At 49.6% G+C, this 24,225-nt stretch overlaps 4 protein-coding genes across 10 annotated transcripts in view; 1 reads left to right on the plus strand and 3 right to left on the minus strand.

Annotated features, from left to right (window-relative positions):
• The window catches only part of LOC108134629 (centrosomal and chromosomal factor), a 72,938-nt gene extending 70,042 nt beyond the window's left edge, over nucleotides 1-2,896 (plus strand). For all 7 annotated transcript variants that reach the window (XM_041709830.1, XM_041709829.1, XM_041709831.1 and 4 more), the window contains one exon: nucleotides 477-2,896. In XM_041709830.1, coding sequence (XP_041565764.1) covers nucleotides 477-2,536 — 2,060 coding nt within the window. In that variant the 3' untranslated portion in view covers nucleotides 2,537-2,896. The remainder of the gene's footprint in view (nucleotides 1-476) is intronic.
• Nucleotides 2,897-5,251: 2,355 nt separating this feature from the next.
• On the minus strand, nucleotides 5,252-7,898 carry LOC108134630 (protein MTO1 homolog, mitochondrial). Its single transcript, XM_017255016.2, has one exon. The coding sequence runs from the start codon at nucleotides 7,861-7,863 to the stop codon at nucleotides 5,878-5,880; it is 1,986 nt and encodes a 661-aa protein (XP_017110505.1). The 5' UTR covers nucleotides 7,864-7,898; the 3' UTR covers nucleotides 5,252-5,877.
• A 697-nt stretch (nucleotides 7,899-8,595) lies between these two features.
• LOC108134633 (small subunit processome component 20 homolog) lies at nucleotides 8,596-17,384 on the minus strand. The gene is made up of 6 exons (XM_017255020.2): nucleotides 17,206-17,384; nucleotides 14,776-17,140; nucleotides 11,849-14,716; nucleotides 9,925-11,786; nucleotides 9,214-9,855; nucleotides 8,596-9,147 (listed from the first exon to the last, which is right to left on the minus strand). Exons 1-6 carry the CDS (start codon nucleotides 17,248-17,250, stop codon nucleotides 8,713-8,715), a joined length of 8,217 nt encoding a protein of 2,738 aa, XP_017110509.1. The 5' UTR covers nucleotides 17,251-17,384; the 3' UTR covers nucleotides 8,596-8,712.
• Nucleotides 17,385-17,633: 249 nt separating this feature from the next.
• On the minus strand, nucleotides 17,634-23,557 carry LOC108134638 (5-oxoprolinase). The gene is made up of 6 exons (XM_017255026.2): nucleotides 23,059-23,557; nucleotides 22,676-22,988; nucleotides 21,089-21,851; nucleotides 19,822-20,837; nucleotides 17,909-19,109; nucleotides 17,634-17,852 (listed from the first exon to the last, which is right to left on the minus strand). Exons 1-6 carry the CDS (start codon nucleotides 23,501-23,503, stop codon nucleotides 17,700-17,702), a joined length of 3,891 nt encoding a protein of 1,296 aa, XP_017110515.1. The 5' UTR covers nucleotides 23,504-23,557; the 3' UTR covers nucleotides 17,634-17,699.
• Nucleotides 23,558-24,225: the final 668 nt, after the last annotated feature.

A 24,225-nucleotide genomic window follows, 5' to 3' on the forward strand; every position in this document is an offset into this window, starting at 1 on the left:
TTCTCATGAAACCTTAATATTACTTATTTACCCATCTAATATTTAGAAACTTTTACTTTTATCACTCTTTAAAATTAAATTAAATTCAGTTTTGTGCATCTTTTGGCTTTTAAAATCAATATTTAATTATGAGTTTAATTTACCTAATTTTTTGAATCCTATATAAAAATAACAAAATCTATTTTTCCATAAAATGATAAAAACTTTTTATCCACTAAAGAGAATTACAGAAAAACAAAATTTTACTTATATTAAATAATATACATAATTAAAAATCAAAAGTAGATTTGAAGAGCTAAATGATTTACCTTTTCTTTCCATGGAAAGTTTTAACAAAAATTAAAGTTCCCATAAAATATTTTGATACAATTTTAAAAGATGACTCTATCAAAGATAGATACATTCTAAATACATTGCTATTATTCTAACTCTACCTATAAATTCAGAGTAAGTGCTAATCACCTAATTGATTCCAGCTTTTCTGAATCCCGCTGGACTGCCGTACACGGAGCAGCTGTACCTGGAGCACCGCTACCAACTGTTCCGCGCCGCCGGCGCCCATCCCTCGCATCCGCATGCGGCCGCACTGTACCCCCAAATGGCCTCGCCCTACTCGCACCTCTACTCGATGATGCCCGGCGCAGCGCTGGGCATCTCGCCGGCGATGCACGACCGGATGAAGCTGGAGGAGGAGCACAGGGCGCGGCTGGCGCGGGAGGAGGAACGTGAGCGGGAGATGCAGCGCGAGAAGGAGCGTGAGCTGCGCGAGCAGCGCGAAAAGGAGCAGCGTGAGAAGGAGCAGCGCGAGAAGGAGCAACGGGAGAAGGAGCAGCGCGAGCGCGAGAAGGAGCAGCGCGAACGGGAGGCCCGGGAACGCAAACTGCGGGACGAGGAGCGCGAGCGGGAGCGGGAACGCCAACAGCTGCTGAATGCCTCGCATCACTACTCCAATCAGTTGTACTCCCCGCTGAACCGAAACCTGCTGGGCTCCATGATCCCACATCTCAACATGAGCTTGCGCGGACCACCAGGAGCACTTCACGGGCTGCCCGGCATGTCGCACTACCATGCAGCGGCGGCCAATGCCCAGCGGCAGAGTCCCCACGGGGCCATGGGCCTCAATCTGGGCATGGCCGGGCTGCCAGGCGTCGGCGTTCCTCCACTGGGCGGCCACGGGCCCAATCTGCAGCACCACCTGCAGCAGGCGGCCATGGGGTTGGCCCATCCGGGTGCCGCTGGCCTCACGCATCCCGGCTTCTCGGCCGCTGCCCTCGGCCTCAGTGCCCATCCGCACAGCCTGAACCTCAGTCACCCGCACATGTCGCCGCACCATCCCGCCTCGCTGGCCCACCAGTTGCCGCCGCATACCTCCACGGCCGGCGGCGGCGGAGCGATGAGCAACTCCATTCCAGTGACGGCCAGTTCCAGTCTATCTGCATCTTCAGCGCACACCAGCTTGAACCTGACGGCCGCCGTGAAGCTGAGCGCCGACCAGGTGCCCACCTCGACGCCCAGCGGCGGTGTCAGCGGCAGCGGTATGCCGCCCACCACCTCCAGCTCGCACATTCCCAACATGGGCCACTACTATCATCACGGCCATCTGGCGGCCATGCATGCAGCTGCGGCGGCGGCCAGCGGAATGACTCCGACGGCTGCCCACCAACAGCAGCCCCTTTCGCTGCCCAGCTCGCCCAAGATCACGCCCCCCATCACTCCCTCTGCGTCGGCGAACGGCGGCCGAGCAGGCGGTAGCCCCCATGCCATGAGGCACCACATTGCTGCGGCCGTGGCGGCTGCTGCCCAGCAATCGGCGCTGATCGATAAGGCCGTTACCCCGGTGACGCATGAACCGGCCACCTTGGATCTGACCGGATCGAATTCGAACTCCAGCAACCAGGCTCCATCGAACGCCAGCAGTGGCCAGCCGACCAGTCACGAAGTGAACGGGGGCGAATCCAATGGAGCCTCGCAGGGCGAGATCAAGGAGCAGGTGGCTGCCCTCAAGGAGGATTCTCTGAAGAGTTCGCCGCCGCCGCCAGTGGCGCTGGACAAGAAGCCAGCCACGCCGAATGCCGCTGCAGAGAAGCAAATCCATCCGGACAGCTCGCCGGAGAACTCATCGCGGCGCAGTGCCAGTCCGCAGTCGGAGACCAACAACTCGCTGCCGGCGCTCGGTGCCGCAGCAGCAGCAGCTGCAGCAGCAGCAGCATCAGGTAAATGCAAAGAGGAGCCCCCAAAGATTCTAGACACGGACACGACTGCCACGGCAGCAACCAAGACAGACATTGAGGAGGAGAAGCAACGCTTGTCGGTGTCGCCGGCGCCGGCACCTGCACCAGTTGCTCCCAAGAGCATGGCCGTCGCCGCCGCCGCCTCCCCAGACACTGTGTCCACCTCCGGCGGGGTGACCTCCACGACCAGTGGCACCACCCCGCCGCCGGTGGTCAGCAGCAGCACCAGCAGTGCCAGCACGGCGCTGACCAGCGACGAGGTGTCCACCAGTGCCGCCACGCCCACTGCCGAGCCCACCAGATGATAGATGATAACGATAACAATGATAATGATAATGATGATGATGATCCCCTGGCGGGAGTGGGTGTTCGGTCGGTCGGTCGGTCGGTCGGTCGGTCGGTCGCTTAGGCTTAAGTTCTGCAAAGTCGCCTCGGATCGGAACTAGTTAACATCTACCTTCAGTAACATTTAACTAGGCGATAATTTAGTTGTTAGTCAAGCATCTTTATTTATACAAGAACTTGTAATGTAATGTATTGCCAGCGCCGCTTTAGATCCAATTCTTAATGTTTTAATCCTTAGTTACTATTATTATTTCCGTATTTAAAATTGTGAAGCGTTTACTTTTAGAAATGGCCTGAATAAATGATTTATTTGTTTACAATTATTTGTCTTTTACACTTATTATTTCGCTTTGGTTTTGTCATCCCCCAAAAAAATGGGGCGCCTTTGCCATTGAAACTTCCCCACTAAAGCAGTTAACCTCGGTGCTCGTTTCAGATGACAGTAAACCGCAGTTGGGTGGATTGGGGCGCAGCAACAGTGCGGAGGAGGCCACAGCCTTATGACACCAACTCTTCAGTAATTCCAATAACTAACTAATGAAAAACTACAGTGACATTGGGATGTACTTGCTGTCGGAGCGGGCTCTTCACCAGCAGCGCAAGCGGATGCTCGACGAGTTCCTAAAACTCTAGGTGGAAGGAATCCCTTGTTGTCCGGAAATTAAGAAAAAAAGCTGGCCAAGAAATCACCATTTAGAGCCGCAATAAACCAAAACCACAATACAATGTACATTTTATAACAGATATCAGATATTTGTTTGTTCTCGGTGTTACAATCTAACGTTTACCCAAACCAGTTGAATACAATTCTACCTAACACAATTAGACATTTTGAATTGGTGTAAAAATCGTATATGCATAAAATGTAAAATATTGTGAAATATTCCAAGTAAAAATAATTACTCTCGAAAGAAGCGTTATTCGTAAGAATTTTAGGTATATACTTGCATAGAACTCTGAATGTGGTTTTCGTGTGGAAAACGTTTCATGGTCCGAGCAAAAAATATTTCTAGTTGTAAAGTTAGACTAAAATTCTGATAAGAAATTTATATATACACAACAGAAACAGAAATTATACAAAACATACTGGGTAGCTATATTTTATTCTTAAATTGCTAATTGCTAATAATTGTGATTTGGAGAGTACGAATAAAAACGGAGAACGTATGAAAATGTAACTCGAATACAAAGTGGGGAAAACGGAACTGAAATTTAGATAACAAATCAAATCAAAAACCTAGAGAGATATTCTGGAATGGATAAGTAGTGAAGAGCGAAAGGCCGAAATTATTTTTCGAAATTGATCAACTTCTTTAAGCCACCCTTTGGCCCTTAACAATATCTCTTTTTTTTTCTTGTGATTTAAAATATGATTAGACGCAAACTTAGAGTGCAGAAATCGGGAAACGCATTCGCCAGAATCTTAAGACAAACCCAACCAACCAAACACAAGCTAGCAAATGGAGAAAGTACTCTGTATTCACACTATAATTGATGTTTATAGTAAGTAGTCAATACCCCAAAAACCAAGCAAACTCTCAAAGATATAGATCTAGTTCTCACTCCCGTTTCCAGTCTTTGCCCCTATATCTTGCCTCCCAGACTTTTTTTTTTTTGTGTTTGAGATTGCCTAACTTTTGATGATACGTGAAGTAACGGTTTATATATATTTTAATGCATAAATCTCGAGCAATCTGTGATATTATAAAGAAAAATTAAAAACCAAACCAAAACTCAAAAAATCATTGCGTAAAAAGCCTCAAGCTATGGCCATTTGAGACCCTATACTACAAAAATGCAACTCGTTTTCGAAGCAGGATATGTACATATATCCCACAAAGTTCAGGTGTCCCTGTTGAATAGGTAAATATGAAGAACACCAAGACGCTTCGATAATTCCGTGAAAATTCCGCCATATGCAAGTCGACTTTTCCTTTTGACAAAAACTATGTGTATGTACCAGTAAAACTGAAAATGAATATATTTTAATAACTAATCGTAATAGATTCTTGAATGACACACAGATAACTGACATCGATTGGCGCGCATCTAGTTACGTAACCACAAATGCCATGCGATAGCTAATCAACTACTGCAAAATAGTTTCAAATACAACCTTAACAAATGAAATCGATCGTAAATTAAATGTACTGTAACTCCCCCTCAATCTTCGTTGTGTGTGTAAACAGAATACAAAGTGTAAAACATTAAACTGTAAGCTAACCGAAACGCAATCGAATCCGAAAACCAAATACAAAAGTACCCAAATACAAAAGCTACCGCAACACTAGCAATAGCCATAAGATGGAGCGCTCAAGTCTGTCCGGAAAAGGATCTAAAGTTCTGATCGGGTGCATTAGATGGGAAATTCAGACGGACAGACGGGCGCTTCTCTCACAGATCTTCACACGACCACAGCAAATAGTTGGGTATATATCAACTCACTTGAGCCAACACAATCTCGCAGAAAAACAAATATGTACGAATGTTCAACCATGTGGCAAACGATATGCGAAACAAACATTTAAACAATATTGTGCAACTTTACATAAGGCATTTATGATTTTATGAAATAAACTCTACTTAAGGATAAGCTATAAACCTCTTTTTTTGGATGGATGTATTGGAAAAGAAAGTTCATGTTCTGGGAACGGCGGTGATGTATAAAAATCGTATTTCCAAATATTATTTAATCAGATTGTATATATACAACACAGTGTTGGGAACGGTACTAGTTTTTTGGATCTAGGTAAGATACAAGGTATTTGAGAAAATAAGTACCTAGAAAGGTAAAAGGTATACAATTTGTCAAGTATCTAGGTGAATTAAAAGGTACAAAAAAGGTTAAAAAACAAATTATTTAAAATTTAATCATTTTGCGAAGTTGCAAATGGATTGTGATATTGTGTATACGCTCTGGCAATAAAGGCTGGTTGTATAAACATGTAAAAAGAAACATCTTATCTTCCTTAAGTTACATTTAAATTTTCTATTTTTATCAGCATATTGGCGAAAATTATACACAATTTGATTTAGTGGTATCAAGCTAGTTTTTAAACAAAATAAGTACAAATATTTCAGTAAATTATCTTACTTATCAGATTTTAACGATCAATACAAATCTGTACCTAGGTAATGCATAAGGTATCGAAAAATGGTACCTCGGTACGTACATAGGTACATAGGGAAAAAAGTAGTTCATATTTTATAAATGTAGATTATCAATTATTCAATTTATAAAAGTCGCACCTTCATATATTGTTTAATTAAATTCTATATATACAAGATATATATTTCCTAACTACGTTTTCGCTACCTCCGCCTTTTTGACATACTTCATTATCCGCACAATTGTGGAAGGAGTTACTCCTTGAATTCTACTGGCCGCTGCAATCGTCTGCGGCTGGATGAGCGTCAGCTTCTGTCGCTCCTCGTTGGACAAACTCAGGGACTTGGAGAAGTAGTCAATGTCGGCGGGGATCGAGAGGCGCTCCTCCCGCCGCACATCCTCCACATCCCGCTGCTGTTCGTCCACAAAGAACGAGTACAGAGCCTCGATTTTTAGCCTTTCAGCCAAGTTCCGCTCACCGCTTAGCCAGCTCAGTTCGCTGGCATGGAGTTGGATTAGCTGATCCACAGTGATGTTGTCCGCCGGTATGCCCAGCATATCGAAGGCAGTTTTCTCCACCGAGGCTTTGGCCTTGGGCAGATCGAGCGCCTGGCGCCAATAGTGGGTGTGCTTGCGCAATCCTCTCAAGGATTCAATGGCCGATTGTAACCGCTCTTCGGTTTGCTGAAAATGTTGATACCGATGTGGCGACACCAGACCAAAGTCATAGCCCTTTTGGGTGAGCCTCATGTCCGCATTGTCCGGACGAAGTGAAAGGCGGAACTCTGCTCGGCTGGTGAACATACGGTAGGGTTCGTTGGTGCCCAGAGATGTGAGGTCATCGATCAGCACGCCTATGTAGCCCTCTGTTCGGCTAATGGTTAGTTGCCTTCCGTCGCCATGGCGAGTTTTTCCGGCCGCATTCGCACCAGCTATGATTCCCTGGGCGGCCGCCTCCTCGTAGCCCGTGGTTCCATTTATCTGGCCAGCAAAGAAGAGTCCGGGCACTCGTTTCGTTTCCAGCGTGGGATACAGCTCGCGGGGATCTATGAAATCGTACTCCACCCCGTAGCCGGGCTGAACCACCTCCGCCTTCTCCAGACCCTGAATGGCATGGACCAGCTCCACCTGCTGTTCGTGGGGCAGCGTGCACGAGATTCCCTGAGGATACACCAGCGGACTGTCCAGACCCTCCGGCTCCAGCCAGACCTGATGTACCTTGTCGCCGAACCGCAGGATTTTCGACTCAATCGAAGGACAGTAGCGTGGGCCGGTTATCTCCTCGGTGACATGGCGATTCACGTGGAGATTATTGCGCACAATGTCGCTGACCTTTGGTGTGGTGTAGGTAAGATGGCAGGGCAGCTGCTCCTTGGCCGGTATCCACACTTCTCGGTTGAGGAAGGAGAACGGCATGGGAGGATCATCGCCGTCGTGCCTTTGAAGCTGTGTAAAATCCACACTGCTCTTTGCTATCCTCGGCGGAGTTCCTGTCTTCAGTCGGCCCATGCGGAAACCTAACCTATCGATGGCTTCACCCAGTGCTTTGGCTGGGGCATCTCCGATCCGTCCGGCTGGACGGACCTCCAGTCCGATGTTTATGTGTGCCCGCAGGAAAGTGCCCGTTGTGAGCACCACGGATCGACTGCGCACCACTTCGCCGTTGGCCAGCAGGACTCCGGCACAACGCCGCGCCTGGGAATCCTGCTCATCCTCGATCAGGAGGTTGTCCACGGCAGCCGCTCGGATCTCCAGATTGCGAGTGCTGTGCAGTTCCCGCTGCACGGCCTTCTTGTACAGCTGGCGATCGATCTGCGCCCTGGGTCCCCAAACCGCCGGTCCGCGTCGCCTGTTGAGCACCTTGTAGTGGACGCCGGATACATCGCAGCAGCGGGCGCACACCCCGTCCAAGGCGTCCACTTCGCGCATCAGGTGGCCCTTGCCAATGCCGCCGAACGAGGGATTGCAGGACATCTCGCCGATGGTCTCCAGTTTGTGGGTGAGCAGCAGGGTGCGGGATCCCAAGCGGGCGGCTGCCGCCGAGGCCTCTGTGCCGGCATGTCCGCCTCCGATGACCACTACGTCGTAGATCTCGGCACTGGTACTGTGATTAGTCCGCGTTGGAAGATGGATCCTTCTGGCCAGGCCGTGGATCACGGCGGTTCGCAGCTGCTGCATTTTCGAAATGATAAACAATAACAACAACTGGAATTGCACAACACATGCGAGCTATGTTATCGATATTTTCCATTTTTGTATCGATAGAAGGGATCCAAAAGGCATTTATCGGTGAGCGCCAAATTTAAATTAAACTATTAACCGTCATTAATGCAATAGTTATATTATTGAGTTTAAAGTCGTGGAAAACACATGAAAATTTTTTTGATGAAACAATTAGATATCTTTCTGTTTTATTTATATAAGGAAATATTTAGAAATAGCGCAACAAAAATAGCTTTTCATAAATCTGAGCTAGATCATCCAAAATAAAAAGGCATAATTGTGTTCAATTTTTTTTTACACTTTTAGGGAACACTGCGTTTTGGCGAAAAAACAAAATACTTTGATTTAGTAAAATGAAAATGTAAATGTATTTTTAAAATGTAACAAACGCTCCCCCGTTGTTTACTAAATATGTGCAGTAGTTTTGAAATTATGAGGGACCTACTTTGAAAGTACTTGCTCCGATTAGAAAACAACGTTGTTGAGATATTTTAAATATGTCTAACTCCATCTGCCCCCTTAAATTTAATAAATTTGTGTTTTCCCAATGCTTGACATGTTTCTCTTGTGCTAACAACTTTAGGCTCTTTATAACGTTAAAAATGATTGTTAAGGACACACTTCTTCTTTAAGGGCAACATTCTTCCAAGTTTAAAATCTTAATAAATTGTCACTGAATTTAAAGAATTATTGCATTAACGGCATGTATATTTTCCACAATTTGCTTAGGCTGACTACAATTTCCGGTATATATCCGTTTTTACTTAGAAAACAACTTAGTTCAATAAACAACCGACTAACTAATTAGAATCCATCCATTTCTGCTTTTCGTTTCCGTTTCTTAAGCTTCTGCTTAGTGTCCGGCGCTTTGCCACGGACGACGGCTGCCTTCAGACGCTTCGCTGCCTTCTTGCGCTCCTGGACGCCAGCCTTTCGCTTGGCCGCCCGCTCCGGATCATGGATCTTCTCCTGGGCCACAACCTTGCGACGCTCGGCACGGCGGACCATCAGCTTGGTCTGCACCGAATTCCTTAGTTTGTCGTAGATATCGGCTCCGATGCGCTTCCTCAGGCGACTGCCCACACGGAGAGCTTGCTGGCGCAAATCCGCATCCACATTCTGATCCTCCTCGGACATTTCGCGAACCAAGGCCTGGAGAAGCGAAGGCGCCAATCGGGTCACGGACTCCACGCTGAGCAGCGTGGACAGAGCCTCGATTAGTGTGAACATGGCCGTTCGCTATGGTAAAACAAAAAATGTTTATATTAGTTACTACTCTTCGATTTTTTAAAGGGTCAAACGTACTATGCTGGTGTCGTGGGGCGCCTTGGCCACTTCTTTGTTGATCAGGAAACGTATGTTCCGCAGCAGCCAGTTAAGATTTATTTTGTTGACCGGCTCTTGCTCCTCACCCTCACCTACATCAGCATCCTTCTCCTGCTTCAGGCTAAACGGAACATCCCGCAGCATGTGTCCAATGTACAACAGAATCTTCGACAGTTCGTCCACCATTTCCTGGGCAGTTTCACCCGGCGTGACCTGGGCACACAGATCTAGCACCAGAGATTTTATATCCTCGGCAGGCTGGGCATAAATGAAGTACAGGCTCTGCTCAGCGCCTTCTTCCCTCTTGATTCCGGACAGCTGTTGGCCCACATAGGTGTAATCGTAGTGGGCCAGGATGTGGGTCAGTAGTTTGGCTGCATTGCAGCGAACCCAGTTGTGCTCGTGTCCCAGCAGACGCTGACAGCCGTAGGCCAGTTCATCAATGGTGTCGCATAGTTCCGGATTGCTGAGTATGGACTCACCGCAATGCTCGAAGATCTTGAGCAGACAGTACTGCAGTTGGATGACCTGATGGTCAACTTTGCGCTGCTGCTGCTCCAAACGCGATTCGTTGTCGAGGCCACCGAGCAGGAGTTCTTCATCGAGCGTGGTTTCGAATTTCTACAAAAAAATAAATAATAAAACGTGTTAAAATATTGAATTTACTTGCACATAAACATTGTCGCTCACCTTTCGCTTTTTCCTTTTATGCACATCGGTTTCATCCACCGCCGAAGACAGTTTTCCCGGAGCCCGCACAAATCTGCCGCCCGCCTCCGCGTCACCCAATGTGAGGACATTCACCAGCGTGGGCAGCACCAGTGGCAATCGCTCCGCAAAGCCAGCCTTCTCCGCCTGGACAAATCTGGAGAGCAGAGCAGCGGCCATTTCGCGGACTCCTGGCTTCTGGCTGGCCTGTGGCGAGGTGAAGAACAGCAGCGTGAGATCCAGCAGTGGCTTCCGCTCCAGTTTGGTCAGCCGTCCGATCAGCGCTTCCAGGGCGGCGGCCACACTGCGCCGACAGGCGGGATCCTCATCGTTGACCAGTCGAGTGCCGAGGGAAAGGTACAGGAACTCGGATTGTTTGGCCAGCATCAGCTGGGGGAACTTGTTGATGACGGAGTGCATGAACTGGATGGCCGACTGGCGACCAGCGGTCTGGCTGTAGCACAACTGCACCGACATGAACTTGACCAATTGGTCCACCTTCTGGCGCAGCGTGTACTCCATCATGTAGGTGAGCAGGATGCCGCGGCACTCGTCACGCACATAGTCCGAGGGTGAGACGATGGCGAGGTCACCCAGACGCTTCATCAGATCGTGTAGGGAACGGCTGTCCACCTGGCGACCCACCAGCGCCTTGAGCAGCGTGAACACCATGGTTTGGCTGCTGCACTCGCCCTCCTGCAGCTCCTGCTCGATGTGCAGCAGCAGCTGTTCGATCTGCTCGTTGCTCAGCTGGTAATCCTGGCACTTGCGCAGCAGGGCCACCACCGCCTTGAAGCTCGCCCTGACCAGCTGGGCGTTCTCCTCCTGCCGCGTGGCTCCGAAAGTGGAGAAGTTCTTGAGGATCTCGAACATGCGTCTAACCACCGGCTGCAGGGCCTCGGTGTTCAGTTCGGAGAGCTCGTACTCTCCCAACCAGATGGCCGTGTAGCACTTAAGGGCATAGGTGGTCGTCCTGGCGTGATTGCTGCTCAACGAGTCCTTCAGGAGTGGCAGCAGGGGCTGCAGGAAGGGCTGATAGTCCAGATCCGTTAGCTTCTTGCGCTTCAGAACGAAATGGAGGAGCTCCAGCCCGAATTCAACCAGTATGTGGGCATTGGCCTGGGCATTCGACTTCACCTGCTTGTTGCCGGTGGCCACACTGCGTCTGCCCGGCGCCGGTTGAAGGATCAGGCAGTCGGGACGCGTTCTCTTCATCAGTGCCTGCTCCTTATCGGTGAGCTGGCGCTTCTGAGTGCCTGGCAACAGGTCACTGATGCTCTCCGACATTGTGCCGTAGATGAAGATCAGGAGACTCTCCCTGGCGATGTGTGTGTTCTCCACCAGGCCACCCACGATTTTGGCAAAGCACTCCTGAATCTTTTGAGTCACCTTGCGTGAGTGCGATCGAGCCAAATGCTCCTTGAAGGGCAGCAGCAGATCCAGCAGGCAATTGTCCCGAATGTGACGAGCGGCTATCTGAAGGGTGAGGTAACTCTTCGCACTTGGCTTGGCCTCTGGCGTGTGGGCCACGATTTTGTCCACCTCCTTCTCGGCGCTCACATCGCCGAATATGTCGTTGAGGGCCACTTCCAGCAGGTTCTGCATGCACTTCTCAATGTGCTCCGGTTGGAGGCTGCCCCTCAGGGCATCCAAGACGCCATGTAGGGTCACAGAGAGCACGTGCACCTGAAATCCCCTCGTGAGCAGGGATTGCAGCTGCTCCAGCAGCATGCCCAAGTAGTTGCCACCCAACGTGATCATGATCTTCTTGAGAATGTCACGGGTCAGCATTCGAACGGATTTCAAAGGAGATCGCAAGAAAGTGCAGACCTTCATGAAGATTCCTACAGATAATACATTCGATATAAGTTAATCTATTCGTTATAGTTCAGGATAGTTTACATACCAGGTAGACTGTTCTCCAGTAGCTCTAGAGGAAGCTTCTGCAGCAGCTTCACCATGGCCAGGGCAATGGGCACCCGCTGGATTTCCTCCTCTTCGCGCTCGTAGCTCAGTCGTCGACGGTTCACCTTGTGCTTGGTGTCGTAGTTGGTCTTTTCGGTGATGGAGCGGTTCAGAGTTGGCAGCAACACCGTCGTAATGGTGGCCATCACCTTCTTGGCCGCATTGGGAGCTAGCAGTTGAGTGCGCTGTTGCTCCACCACCGGTTCACTAGCCTCCTCTTCCTCGAAATCAATAAACTCCGACTGATCCTCCTCCTCCTTTTTCAAGGGTTTCTCTTCGCCATCGCCATCGACATCGTCATCGTCATCCTCTTCCGTTTTGTTTTCCTTTGACGATTCAGCGGTTTCCTTCGTTTCCTCGGCCAGCCTTTCCTTGAGCTTGGCCAGCGTGGCGAGATCCGTTTGCGCCTGGGTTAGGTCAAAGTGAAAGGCGTCCAGGATGCGAACCACCAGTCGGACGCACTGCTTCTGCTGGCCCTGGGTATGTCGCAGTTTCTGGAGGTAGTAGCGGAGTACGGCCTGGTACTGTGACCAGGGCAGCAGTTCGGCCATCACACCCACGGCCTCGATGGCGGCATCCACCAGCGTGTGCTTGCCGGCGTGCTTTTCGCTCATCAGATAGCGAGTGGCCAGCGGCAGGAGGAACTGGGTGAGGGTGCGGGCACATGGCGGCGTCTGTCTCCAGCTGCCGGCGGAGATGTTAACCAGGCGCTGGAGGGCGCGACCGTGTCGCTGGGTCTGCAGGTGAAGCATGTTTTCAAAGAAATCCACCTCCAGGTCGTGCTTATCCGCCAGTGGCGAGAGATCCCTCAGGATCTCGTGTGCAGCTGGACATTGACGCGCCAGTTCACCCAGCAAGCCAATGGCCTCGCTCCTTGCATGCTCGTGCTTCTCATCCCGCATAGAGCGCTGCAACAGGGGCAGCACCGTCTCCTCCAGCCAGAAGTGCCTATCCTCCTTCACCTCCAGTTGCAGGGTGATCAACGGGAGTAGGGGTTTCAGCAGTTCCCCTATGTTGACTCGCATGCCCAGGTCCGAGTCGTGGCGCAGCATATGGAAGCAGTTGTAGACCACCAGGACAGCCAGCTGCAAGTCCATCTTTCTGTCCTTCCGCTCCACCAACTGCTTGAGCTCCGAGAGACCCTCCAAACGTCGGTCGTAGTCCGGCTGCTCCAGCCACCTCTTGTCCCAGGCATTCAGCAGCAGCACAAACCGCACCCACTCCCGCAGGGAAGCGGCAGTGGTGGCCAATGCCGAGTTGTGTTTCGCCTCCTTGTGCAACCGTTTGACCATGTCCGCCAGTAGTTCGCAGAGTAGCTTCCTGGCAGGCAGCACATTGACCAGCTCGAAAAGCGGAGCCAGTGGACGGACATAGTCCTGCGGCCTGGCCACACGTTTCAACAGGTTGGACAACGTGGTCACCAGCTGGACAACTGTCTCCGGGCCAGCTGAAGCCGCCTGCTTGGTGAATATGGGCAGGACCACCTCCAGCAGCAGCTCGCACGTGGCTGGCTCCTCCACATGCGTGGTTATAAGCGTTAGAATGTTGAGTTCCCGCTTGTCGAGCGTCTGCCGGCCGGCCTTCTTGTGGCGCCAACTGCTCTGCAGCTGCTGCAGGATGGCCGGAATATGGGGATGCACAATGGCGAGGGCCTCGACGCTGTACTCCTCGGTGGCCGCCGCCTCCAGGAGTTGCTCCACCAACTGCAAAAGCGATCGCTTCACATTGGTCTTGGCTCTCTCGTTCAGTAGCAGTGCCATCAAATGGTGCATGATGGGAAGTTCATCGGAAGGAGGACTCCGGTTTAACCATTTCTGGTAGCGCGGTTCTGCGCCCCACAAAAGCAGCAACTTCAGCATCGGTGTGGGCGTGTGAATAGAGTCCTGCGAGAGGCGGGCGATACCTGGCCAGAGGTAGACCTCACAAATGGCGTTCATCTCGGGCTCCTGCCACAGCTCCTCCATGTCCACCAGTTGACCAAAGTAGTTGACTAGTGTCTGCAGACCCGAGTGCTTCACATTCTTGTAGGCAGCCACTAGTTTTCCCTCTCCCTTGATGACTTCCTGGGCGACGCTGCCCACAAGCAGCAGCAATTTCAGTACGTAGCATTGGAAATCTGACGACAGCTTGCCGGCGAACTCCTTTCGAATGAGCTCTAGAAGATTGACGATCCTCTGCAACTGCTTGGCTGCAATCACAGCCGACGGATCGTACGTGTCGCGTACGTACTTGGCCACCTCGTCCACTGACTTGTCAGTGTAGACAGTGAACCTGCCAAAGGCCATTCTCAGAAAATCCATAATCTCCGACTCCTCCAGTTGGCCCAGGAATCGCAGGATCAGCGTCTTTCGCAGCTGTGCACTCAGTTGTTTCTGGACACCCTTGGTCAGCATTTTGCCATACAGCACACGCAGCATGAAGGGCATCAGTTCCGACCTCTGCTGGGCCGGCATGCTGGCCACTTCGAAGCCACTGAGCGTTGTCTTGAACTTCTCCTCATCGATCAGACCCGACAGTTGGCCTTTTTGTTGAACCAGAGCCGCTGGCTGCTTGTAGGCCGCCAGGCAGTCCAGTGCCAATTGTTGCAACTGGGCATTCGGGCCGGCCAGCAGTTCCAGATAGAAGTCGTGCATCTCGGCCTGCCGATGCAGAGCCTTGGGATTGGGCTGCGAGACGAAACAGGCCAGTTTCAGCTGCAGCGTTTGCAGTATGAACTTGGTGTGGGCATTGTGCGTTCTCCTCTTCTGGCGGCCTCGTTGCTCCGGCTTTGTTTCATGCTCATCATCGTCATCTGCCTCTAGATCAGCAGCTAAGGGGAATCAAATGGGTATGAGACTCAATGTTGGCAATAAATTGTGGTTAGCTCACCTGTAGCCTCGTTTACGTTCCACGTGTGCTCCGATTTCTCCAACTGAGCGCGATACTCGTGCTCCAAAAACTGCAAAAACATCCGCACCAAATCAGCGTTCTTCACCTCGGCGAGTGTGCCCAACTTGGGAAGGCTTTGCCACAGGAGCTGGCGGTAGTTGAGGGCCTGTTGCAGCGTCAACTGGGGTTCTGCGGCCAGGGGCAGGAGCATTGTCAGTGCCGCCGATTGATAGTTCCTTTGAAATGGCTCTTGCAACGTGGTCACCTCCCGTCTGTAGTCTATGCAGGCGACAGTGTCCAGCAACTTGGCCCTGAACGGATTCCAGAACTCGTCTGCTGTCATCGTTTTGGCGTAGGCAGCCAGGAGCTGCTGGACCGGAGCCCACACAAACTTGAAATTATTGTAGAGCAGGCCGAGCAGGAGGCTAACGGCGTGCTCCTTGAAGTGTGGCAACTGGGAGAACTGCTTGAACTGAGCAGCCGCCGGTTCCAGCTGTTGCAACTGGAGCAGCAAGTCGCGGTAGTTGTGGACAGTGGGTTCGATGCAGGTGGCGGCATAAAAGTAGGAGTACGGATTGGTTTTGCTCGACGAGTTCAGCACATCTAAGCAGTGGGCAGCAATGCGTCTGTATTGCGACAGAGGTTGGCTTAGAAGACTCGAAATGGCCGAAAGTAATTCCTCCGAGGCGGAGAGTTCGTTCTTGGGGGTTTCCAGAAGAACCAGCTGCAAGCAGGCCAAAGCTCGAAGGTCTTTTCCCAGTTCTGGGATCAAGTAGCCGCTAACGATAGCTCGTAGTTTCTGGGGCAGATTAAACTTGAGCAAGGCATGTGTTTGTAGCAGCAAAAGGAGCTGGGTGAAATCCCGTTCGCCATCCTTTAGCAGTTTCTGGATGACTGATTGCAATCTTTGCTCCAAAGGCTGCTTGCTAAATCCCCTCAAATGGGGCGCCAAGATGAGCAGATGTAGATGATCCTCCCTGTCCAGGTCCAAATTGAGTAGCTCTTGCTCCACCATCTTAATGGCCTCCTTCTGCTTCAGCTGCACGGGATAGACCACCCATTGGGCCAACGAACTGCCATCCACTTGCAGGGGCCTCTTGTGCTGGACAATGCGAGCCAGTAGCTCCAGCGCTCTGGTGTGTCTCTGCTCTTCGTAGTGTCCAATTGCATTGGGCAGTACCAGGATCTCAAATTGCGGATAGTCCAGTAGCTGCAGAATGGAGTCCTCGTACACCGACACATGTTTGCGACTTGTGCTCAGAAGCTTTTGCAGCAGGCGACTGGCATCCAGTTGGCTGAGCTGAGTGTGCTGGGCCTTCAGCAGACTGGTGACCAAGGTGGTCAACGGCTGCAGGGGATCCACTTCGCGCTCCAGCAGTTTCAGCAGAGTGGAGACCACCAGCGGAAGCTCGGCGACATAGCGCCCGTCCTTGTGGGTGACCAGGGGCAGCATTAGATTGATCAGCCGCAGTACATCTGCACCTTCACTGCTGGCAGCCGAGCAGAGCTTCTGCCATAGCACGTTGCTTTGATCTGAGCGCAGGAAGTTGAGCAAAAGTCCCAAGGAATACTCCACAATGTCGCCCAAGAGCTCGGTCTGCGCCACTGTGTGCGCTGAGGTCTTGTTGGCCAGCACTTCCAGCACATGGGCGAAGATCTCGGCCGCCGAGTTGTGCAGCTGTCCGTTGACGCCGCGTAGGATTTCGTAGATGAGCCGACCACACCCGTGAACACTCTCCACCTGCTCCCGCAGCACGGTCTGCAGCACGAAGGTGAGGAAGCGCGGGAAGTCCCGCACATCGCGGGCTATGTAAGCGAAACATTCCACGGCAAAGTTGGTCACATGTTCGGCATAGTGCTGCTCATCGAGGAGCGGCAGAATGGCGTTGAAGACCACGCCAATGTTGCGCTTTAGATATGGCTTGAGGGTCTTGAAGAGGTGAGCCAGGCAGATGAGGGTCCATTCCAGCTGCTCCGCATCCTGGGTGTTGAGCAGACAGATCAGCCGATCCAGGACGCGCTGGAAGTAGGGGTAGAACTCCTCGCGCAGATCCCTGGCCAGGACGTAGAGCAGCTCTAGCAACGGCTGCTGAGACAGATTGGTGGCGGTGGCCAGGCGCTCCAGCAGCAGGTCCACCACAAAGTCCTTCTGGTGCAGCAGCTGCGGCAGGGTGACTATCTTGCGGCATCGCTTGCTAAAGTGGTTGTACTCCTCGGTGAGATTGAGCACGTTCCATTTCTGGATCGTCTGCTGGAAGTAGGTGGCGTTCTCCTCCTCGTCGAGCTCCTCGTTCCGGTGGCCGATGTGGTAGAGGGCCAAGTGCCGCAGGTCAATCTCATTCACCCGATCCCCAAAAGATTTGAACTACACCAGAAAAATGTGTGAGTCGGCGGGGCACCCAAAAACGTGAGACTTCTGTGGACACTCACCCGAAATGTGTTGGTGTCTTTCGTCTTTTCCGCTAACGATGCCATTTTGTCACAGTTTGCACTCAATAACCATTCACTTCATTTGCGCTCAGCTAAATTAATTTGAGGAGAAAACACTTTTGTTTACGGACACTATTCTTTCAAATGCAACACGTGCAAAACATATTTACGCACAACTATCGATAGACTGTCGGCGATTGCAGTTACTGAAAACATATGGTCGAGCGTAGATATCGATAGTATCGGCTATCGGTTTTACTTTGGCGCACTTTTTAAATTGATTACGATAAATCAAAATATTACTATCGGTTTGATTTTAAATCGGGGTTCGTTTTAAAATATATTAAAAGCTGAGTTACTTCTTTGGTTTTAGTTATATTTGTATTAAAACAATGCAAATTTATTTTTATATTTTGCATTCCACCTGATTTTAACAGAAAACATTGAGAGACTTTATTCAATATGGCACGTATAAACATAGATAAAAGACAATATTAAGCAGATTCCTGGGATTGGAGGTAGTTGAAAACAGTGCCTCGCTCCACGTATCGCTTGCTGTTTTCCTGATTCACCCCTTCTCCGGTTTTAGAAAAATCTTCAATCGGTCCAAATCCGCCACCGCCGGGAGTTTTCATGGCAAAGGTGTCCTGAAATAGATCGATTAATACCCGAAATCGTAATTTGAACTTATATCACAACATACCCCAGCCTCCACATCGATGCAAGTCTTTCCCGCCAAGGCGATCACTCGACCATCCCTTTTGACCACCAAGTTACGTCCACTTTTTCCCGGTTCTCCGCCAGCAAGGCCATAGGGTTGCAGGGTTCGTCGCTCCGTTAAAACGGAAAGAGTCACTGGTTTACGGAAAAGCAGATCCCGCTCCACTCCCTCGCCCCCGTGGAACTGGCCTCGTCCGCCGGAGCCATCGGTGCGCAGACAGAACCGCTTCAAGATCATGGGATAGCGCAGCTCCAGGATTTCCGGATCAGTGATGCGGGTGTTGGTCATGTGCGTATGCACCCCGCCGGCTCCATGCCAGCCGGGTCCGGCGCCTGCTCCTCCGGCCACCGTCTCGTAGTAGCCCCAGGTCTCGTCCCCGATGGTTATGTTGTTCATGCATCCCTGCGAGGCGGCACAGACTCCAAAAGCCTTCAGCACGGTGTCCACGATGCGCTGCGAGGTCTGCACATTTCCACCAACCACGGCGGCTCCCTCCGAGGGGTCCAGTATGGAGTTCTTCGGAATGATCACCTGGATGGGCGCCAGGCAGCCCTGGTTGAGGGGCACATCGTGGCCCACCATGCAGCGCAGGCAGTAGATCAGGGCCGACAAGGTGATTGCCCGTGGGGCATTGCAGTTGCCCCACACCTCCACCCCCGATCCGGTGAAGTCGCACAGAGCCGATCCCTGCTCCGCATCGATGGTCACCTTGAGGGCGATGGGCGAACCGTCGTCCATGAACTCCTTCGCCTCCAGCACCGTGGATCCCGTCCGGTCCAGCGTGTCCCGGCCAATTTGCCGCAGCATGTCACGAACCGCCAGTTCAGCGTTCTTCTGGATGTGCGACATGTAGGCCTGCACCACATCCAAGCCATAGCTGTCGATCAGCTCCGCCACCAGCTGGATTCCCTTGTGGTTGGCCGCGATCTGGGCCTTCAGATCCGACAGATTGTCGCTCAGGTTGCGAGTGCCCACCGCCCCCTTTGCGGCCGTGGGCGTGGTCAGCTGCTCGATTATCTGCTGCTCCTGGAACAGGCCATTCTCCACGATCAGGAAGGACTTGAAGGCGGCTCCCTCCTGGGCCAACGAGGTGGAGTGCGGCGGCATTGAGCCCGGAGTAATGCCTCCGATGTCCGCATGGTGACCTCGCGAGGCCACAAAGAAGACCGGTCGCGGGTGATTCCTGGAAAGATTAACATAGATTAAAATACTGCAAAGAATCATTTTCAAAAAGATAATGTAATATCTCAGTACTCAAATATATTTAGATTAATTTAATTAAGTTAATTGGGGGTAGTCCAAAAGTTGTCTTTCAATCACAATTGATTCAAACCGCCATGCAAAGATTTCTGTAGCACCCCAAAATTATTTGAAATATTGATATAGATTAAATTTTTAACAGCTACATGTATGTCCAATAAAGCGGTCTTTTATAAGGAATTTTACCATTTTAAAATGCAAGCCATTTTAAATTAAATCTCAAAGTTTCCATAAAAATTACTCATACGGCACGTAAGCCAGTATGAGTTCGGGGCAAGCAAATCTTTTCCAATTTCTATGCTTGCCAGTTTTTTTTATGTCGTTCACAAAAGGAGGAGTAGAAGATTTAGATACAGATTTCCATATTATTATAATAAAAAAATCTAAACTCGATTTAAGATTAATTCAGTACTAGTTATTATTAAATATTATGAGTACCATTTTTTCATATATACTATTACCACTAACCATACAACATGTTGTATGTTGTATGGTTAGTGCTTTTACCAAGTATTTAGTCGGGTTTTTGAACTGGGCAAAAGTAAACACAAACGTTCAAATAAAATAAATTTCTTATGGTAACACCTATTTTTTCAATTTTAAGTCTCTTTCAACTAAAATGCTAGATTACTCACTCATAAAACACCGGCGTAATGACCGTCAAATCGGGGAGGTGGGATCCTCCTGCCGAGGGATGGTTGGCCAGGATGACATCGCCGTTCTTCAGGGTCTCCCCGCGCACTCTTAGCTGATATTGGACCGTCTCCTGCATGGCGCCCAGATGGACTGGAATGTGGGGAGCATTGCTCACCAATCCACCGTCCGGCCCGAAAAGAGCACACGAAAAGTCCAGACGCTCCTTGATGTTGGTTGAAATAGAAGTGCGCTGGAGGACCCTGCCCATCTGCTCGGCGATGCTCATGAAGCGGTGGCTGAAGATGCTCAGATGCACTGGGTCCAAGTCCGCGTTGATGCCATGCTTGCCACCCGTCTTCACGTCCATGATGAGGTCTCCGAACTGGGTAACTTGGACACCACACTCCGGCTCCACCACAATGGTCGAGAGCTGATCTATGAGCACCGCGGGTCCGGCGATCTTGTGTCCGGCCAAGAGGTTCTTGGTCAGGTAAATCGGAGCATCGAAGGCGCCCTGATCAAAGTGAAGGCGACAACGTGAACCCGATTCGGCAGGGGGCGTCAATTCGGAGGCATTTGGAATTTCCGACTCCGGTGGTGTCTCGTTCTTGCCCAATCCTCGAATGCGAATATCATCCACAATGATGCGTCTGTTTTGCAATACGAATCCGAATTCCGTGCGATACCGCTCCAGGAAAGTGGCATTGAAGTCGCCGTAGGCCACCAGCAAGGGATTTGTAGCCGAAGACTGCTTTCTAGATGCCGGAGCAACCATTAAGGCGCCATCGGTGCCTTCGTATCGCAAATGGAGGAAGGGCTCAAGCTCAATCCTTTTGAATCCCTGCTCAGCTAACTTATCATGACATTGCTTCGACAACGCATCTAATCGCTCCTTCAGCTGCTTCGCATTTGCATCGCTGAACTCCAGGCCATTCGGCTCCTGAACCTCCTGGACCACGTCGGCCAGAGCCATTCCATAGGCCGATAGTATTCCGGCGTATTTGTGGACCACAACCTGATAAAAAAAAAAGTTACAAAAGTTAAAAATGGTTATTGACCATCCAAAACAATCTTTAAATTATTTCATATCAATTAAAAATTAAACTTCTTACCTTTCAAGAGAAATTTTTTGTCTGACACAAAATTATAATAGTTTTAAAAAGTTTGACTAAAATCAATAAGAGGAGTAACTTTTGAACAGTATATTTCTTAAAATTATATAAAATTTAATGTGTGTTTAAATCATATAAAATAGTTTTTACCCACCTTGGCTATTCCCAGATTACGCGCGATAGCGCAGGCGTGCTGACCACCAGCTCCTCCAAAGCAGGAGAGTACATGGTTGGCCGTGTCCAGTCCTCGGGATTGGGTCAATGCTCGAATGGGACGGCACATGGTTTCGTTGGCCACCCGAATGAAACCGAGGGCCACCTCCTCAACGCTCAGAACACGATTATCGCCAGAAGCCCTCAAGTACTCATTGATTTCCGTCTGCAAATCGACGAACTTACTTCTGGCGATCTCATGATCCAGTGGTTCGTTCTCCTTGGGACCGAAGATCTTGGGGAAATACTGCGGCAGAATGCGACCCAGAATGAGATTGGCATCCGTGACTGTCAGAGGACCTCCCTTCTTGTAGCAAGCAGGTCCGGGATGGGATCCGGCCGATTCTGGACCCACTACAAATATGCCAGATCGGAAGAAAAGCCGCGATCCGCCGCCTGCAGCCACGGTATTGATGTCCAACTGAGGAGCCTGGATGGTTACCCCTGCCGTGGTGCTTTCGATCACGTGCTCATAGGTTCCCGCATAGCGGGACACGTCCGTTGAGGTACCGCCCATGTCGAAGCCGATAAGCGGAAGCTCCGTTTCCCGGGCTCCCGTCAGAGCATAGCCCACAACGCCTCCCGCTGGACCGCTGAGAATGGCTCGAGCCCCACGGAAGTTCTCCATGTTGGTCAGGCCTCCGTCCGATTGCATGAACAGCACATCCACGCCCTCCAACTGCTTGTCGAAGCCAGATTTGAAGCTATAGGATAAGAAATCACCATTAGATTGGAGTTTTAATTAATAATGAAGAAAGATGTCTTCTTTATTCTGAACACCACCCCAAACTGCTGGTCGAAGCCTGAATTGAAACTATAGAAAACACCATTTATATTGAAAAAAAAATCTGATTTTGATCCCATATTTTAACCACCGGTCTATAATAACAACGCAGTTCTCACTGTTTTGTTTTTATACCCTCCTGAAACTTGGGTATATCGTGATAAGATAAGATATGCTAAATATATAAAGACAGTAGAAAAACATATCAGTTGAATTCTTAAGTGAATGTTTCTACGGTAAAAAACTTTATACAGTAAATAAATTCATATAAAAAACTTTAAATAAATAATCATTTTCCCTAAGTTTATATTTGAAAGCTAAATAAAGATCTTTAAGATTGCCCAAGTTCTAATTCCATTGAACACCTTACTGAATGTTTATAGAGTAAAACACTTAATACAAATATTGCAATCTTAAGTTTAACAATTTCCCATATTCACAATTGAGGAACCATTTTATTGATTTCCAGGACTTTTTTCAGTTTTTTACCCCATTACGAGGTATTCTAGAGTCGGAACCCTTAACGAAGCCGTGCCGCTTGATATTCTCTATTTGTTTACTTTACGTAACCCTATGAGGGATCTCAGCTTTTGATGTTTGCTCGGATGGGTTTTATTCTACTTTTAGACTGACTACGGGCTTATCTTTATGGCCACTCTCCCCATTGCAGCTAAAAACATGTTTGGGCCCGAAAAGAGCTGGGTCATTCGGCAAATTTACAAGCCGGAGATTAGATGTACTCACCTGGCCAGGTAGCGATCCACATGGGGCGTCAGGTAGGCCTCCGCACAGGCCGTATAGCCTCGGGCCACCACCCGGCACATGGGCATGGCCTGGTGGGACAGCGTCACATGGCTGAAGCCCAGCTCCCGGGCGATGGCTCCCACCTGGAGCTCGTGCTCCGGACAGGCGTAGCTGTGGGCCAGCACCACGGACACGGAGGAGACACCCTGATCCCGGGCAACTGAGAGGGATTGTCGGATAGCCACCTCATCAACTGGTCGCACCTCCAGATACTTGGTGCCGGCCACACCCTCCAGCACCTTCCAGCTGTGATCTGTTTTTTTTATAATATATATGTATTTAGCACTTGAGATTGGTATAATTTATGGAGCATCTTCACTTACTCAGCTCACAGCGATCCGCCTGCTGGGGAACTATGCGGCAGTCCACCTCGACCACAGATTTATATAGATTCGCTGGCTTTCGGATGTGGAGGTCGAATATCTTCGGTCTCGCCTGGTTGCCAATGTACAAGAGGTCCCGGAAGCCACTGTTGACCACTAAAACCACGGGATCTCCTTTGCGCTCCAGCAAAGCATTGGTGGCAACCGTGGTGCCCATGCGAACCCAACCAATTTTCGAGGTGTCCACCAAGCCACTGGCTGCCAGATCCTCTCCGGTCTCCTCTTTGAGGATCCGCCGGATGCCTTCGCGAGGTGCATCGCTGTAGCGCTCCGGATCCTCGGAGAGCAGCTTCATGGTGCGTACTGTTCCGCCGGGACAGATGCACATTACGTCCGTGAAGGTGCCGCCGCGATCGATGGCGAAGCAGTATTTGTTGCCGGACATTATGTTTTTTTCTGTTTTGTGTTTCGCGGAGAGTGGAAAATTAAGACTGAGCGGACGGCAAGTGCCACATGCCGTATATATACAGGTGGTCGATATACAGTATATGTTCCGATCTCTCCTCTCTTGAAAGCTCTGAAAAAGCTCTTTTCGCTCGTGATCAGCTGGTTAAGAATGAGAGAAAGCAAAGCTTTTATTGTTTAGTAGAGAACACCATGCACTGCGAATATTAAAAGTTTAAGATACATCTGAACTGGGGTGGCTCGATTTGGGATAAAAATTGTTAAAAATTTTAAACAAGACTGGAAAAGGAATTATGTAAATTAATATATATTGAATTAACCCAGTTATCATGAAATATTTCCAATTATAACTTTTTTGAGTCCATAACTGTTAGATATCTAACTAAGCCGTATTCAAAATCAGAGGTCTTTGGCATTATCTTTATTGATCCACATTGTTCACTTTGATCTGCATCAAAGGTTAAATTTTCTCATATTCAATAATTTTTTCGTTTCTAAAACTTTTTTCGATTGGTAAGCATCCTGAACGGTATTTGTTGTACCTTTATAAATTTGACGTTAAGTAAACAATAAGCATATTTATTTTATATCTTTTTAAACGAAAGTTAAAATTAAAAGTCGTGTTAGCGAAGAAAAGCTACATTTTCAAAAATTTTTTTCCCACTTGACATCTTTGGAACAAACGTATGCATTAGTCATTTG

Source organism: Drosophila elegans, unplaced genomic scaffold, assembly GCF_018152505.1.
Source record: "Drosophila elegans isolate 14027-0461.03 unplaced genomic scaffold, ASM1815250v1 contig_520, whole genome shotgun sequence".
Classification (NCBI taxonomy): domain Eukaryota; kingdom Metazoa; phylum Arthropoda; class Insecta; order Diptera; family Drosophilidae; genus Drosophila; species Drosophila elegans.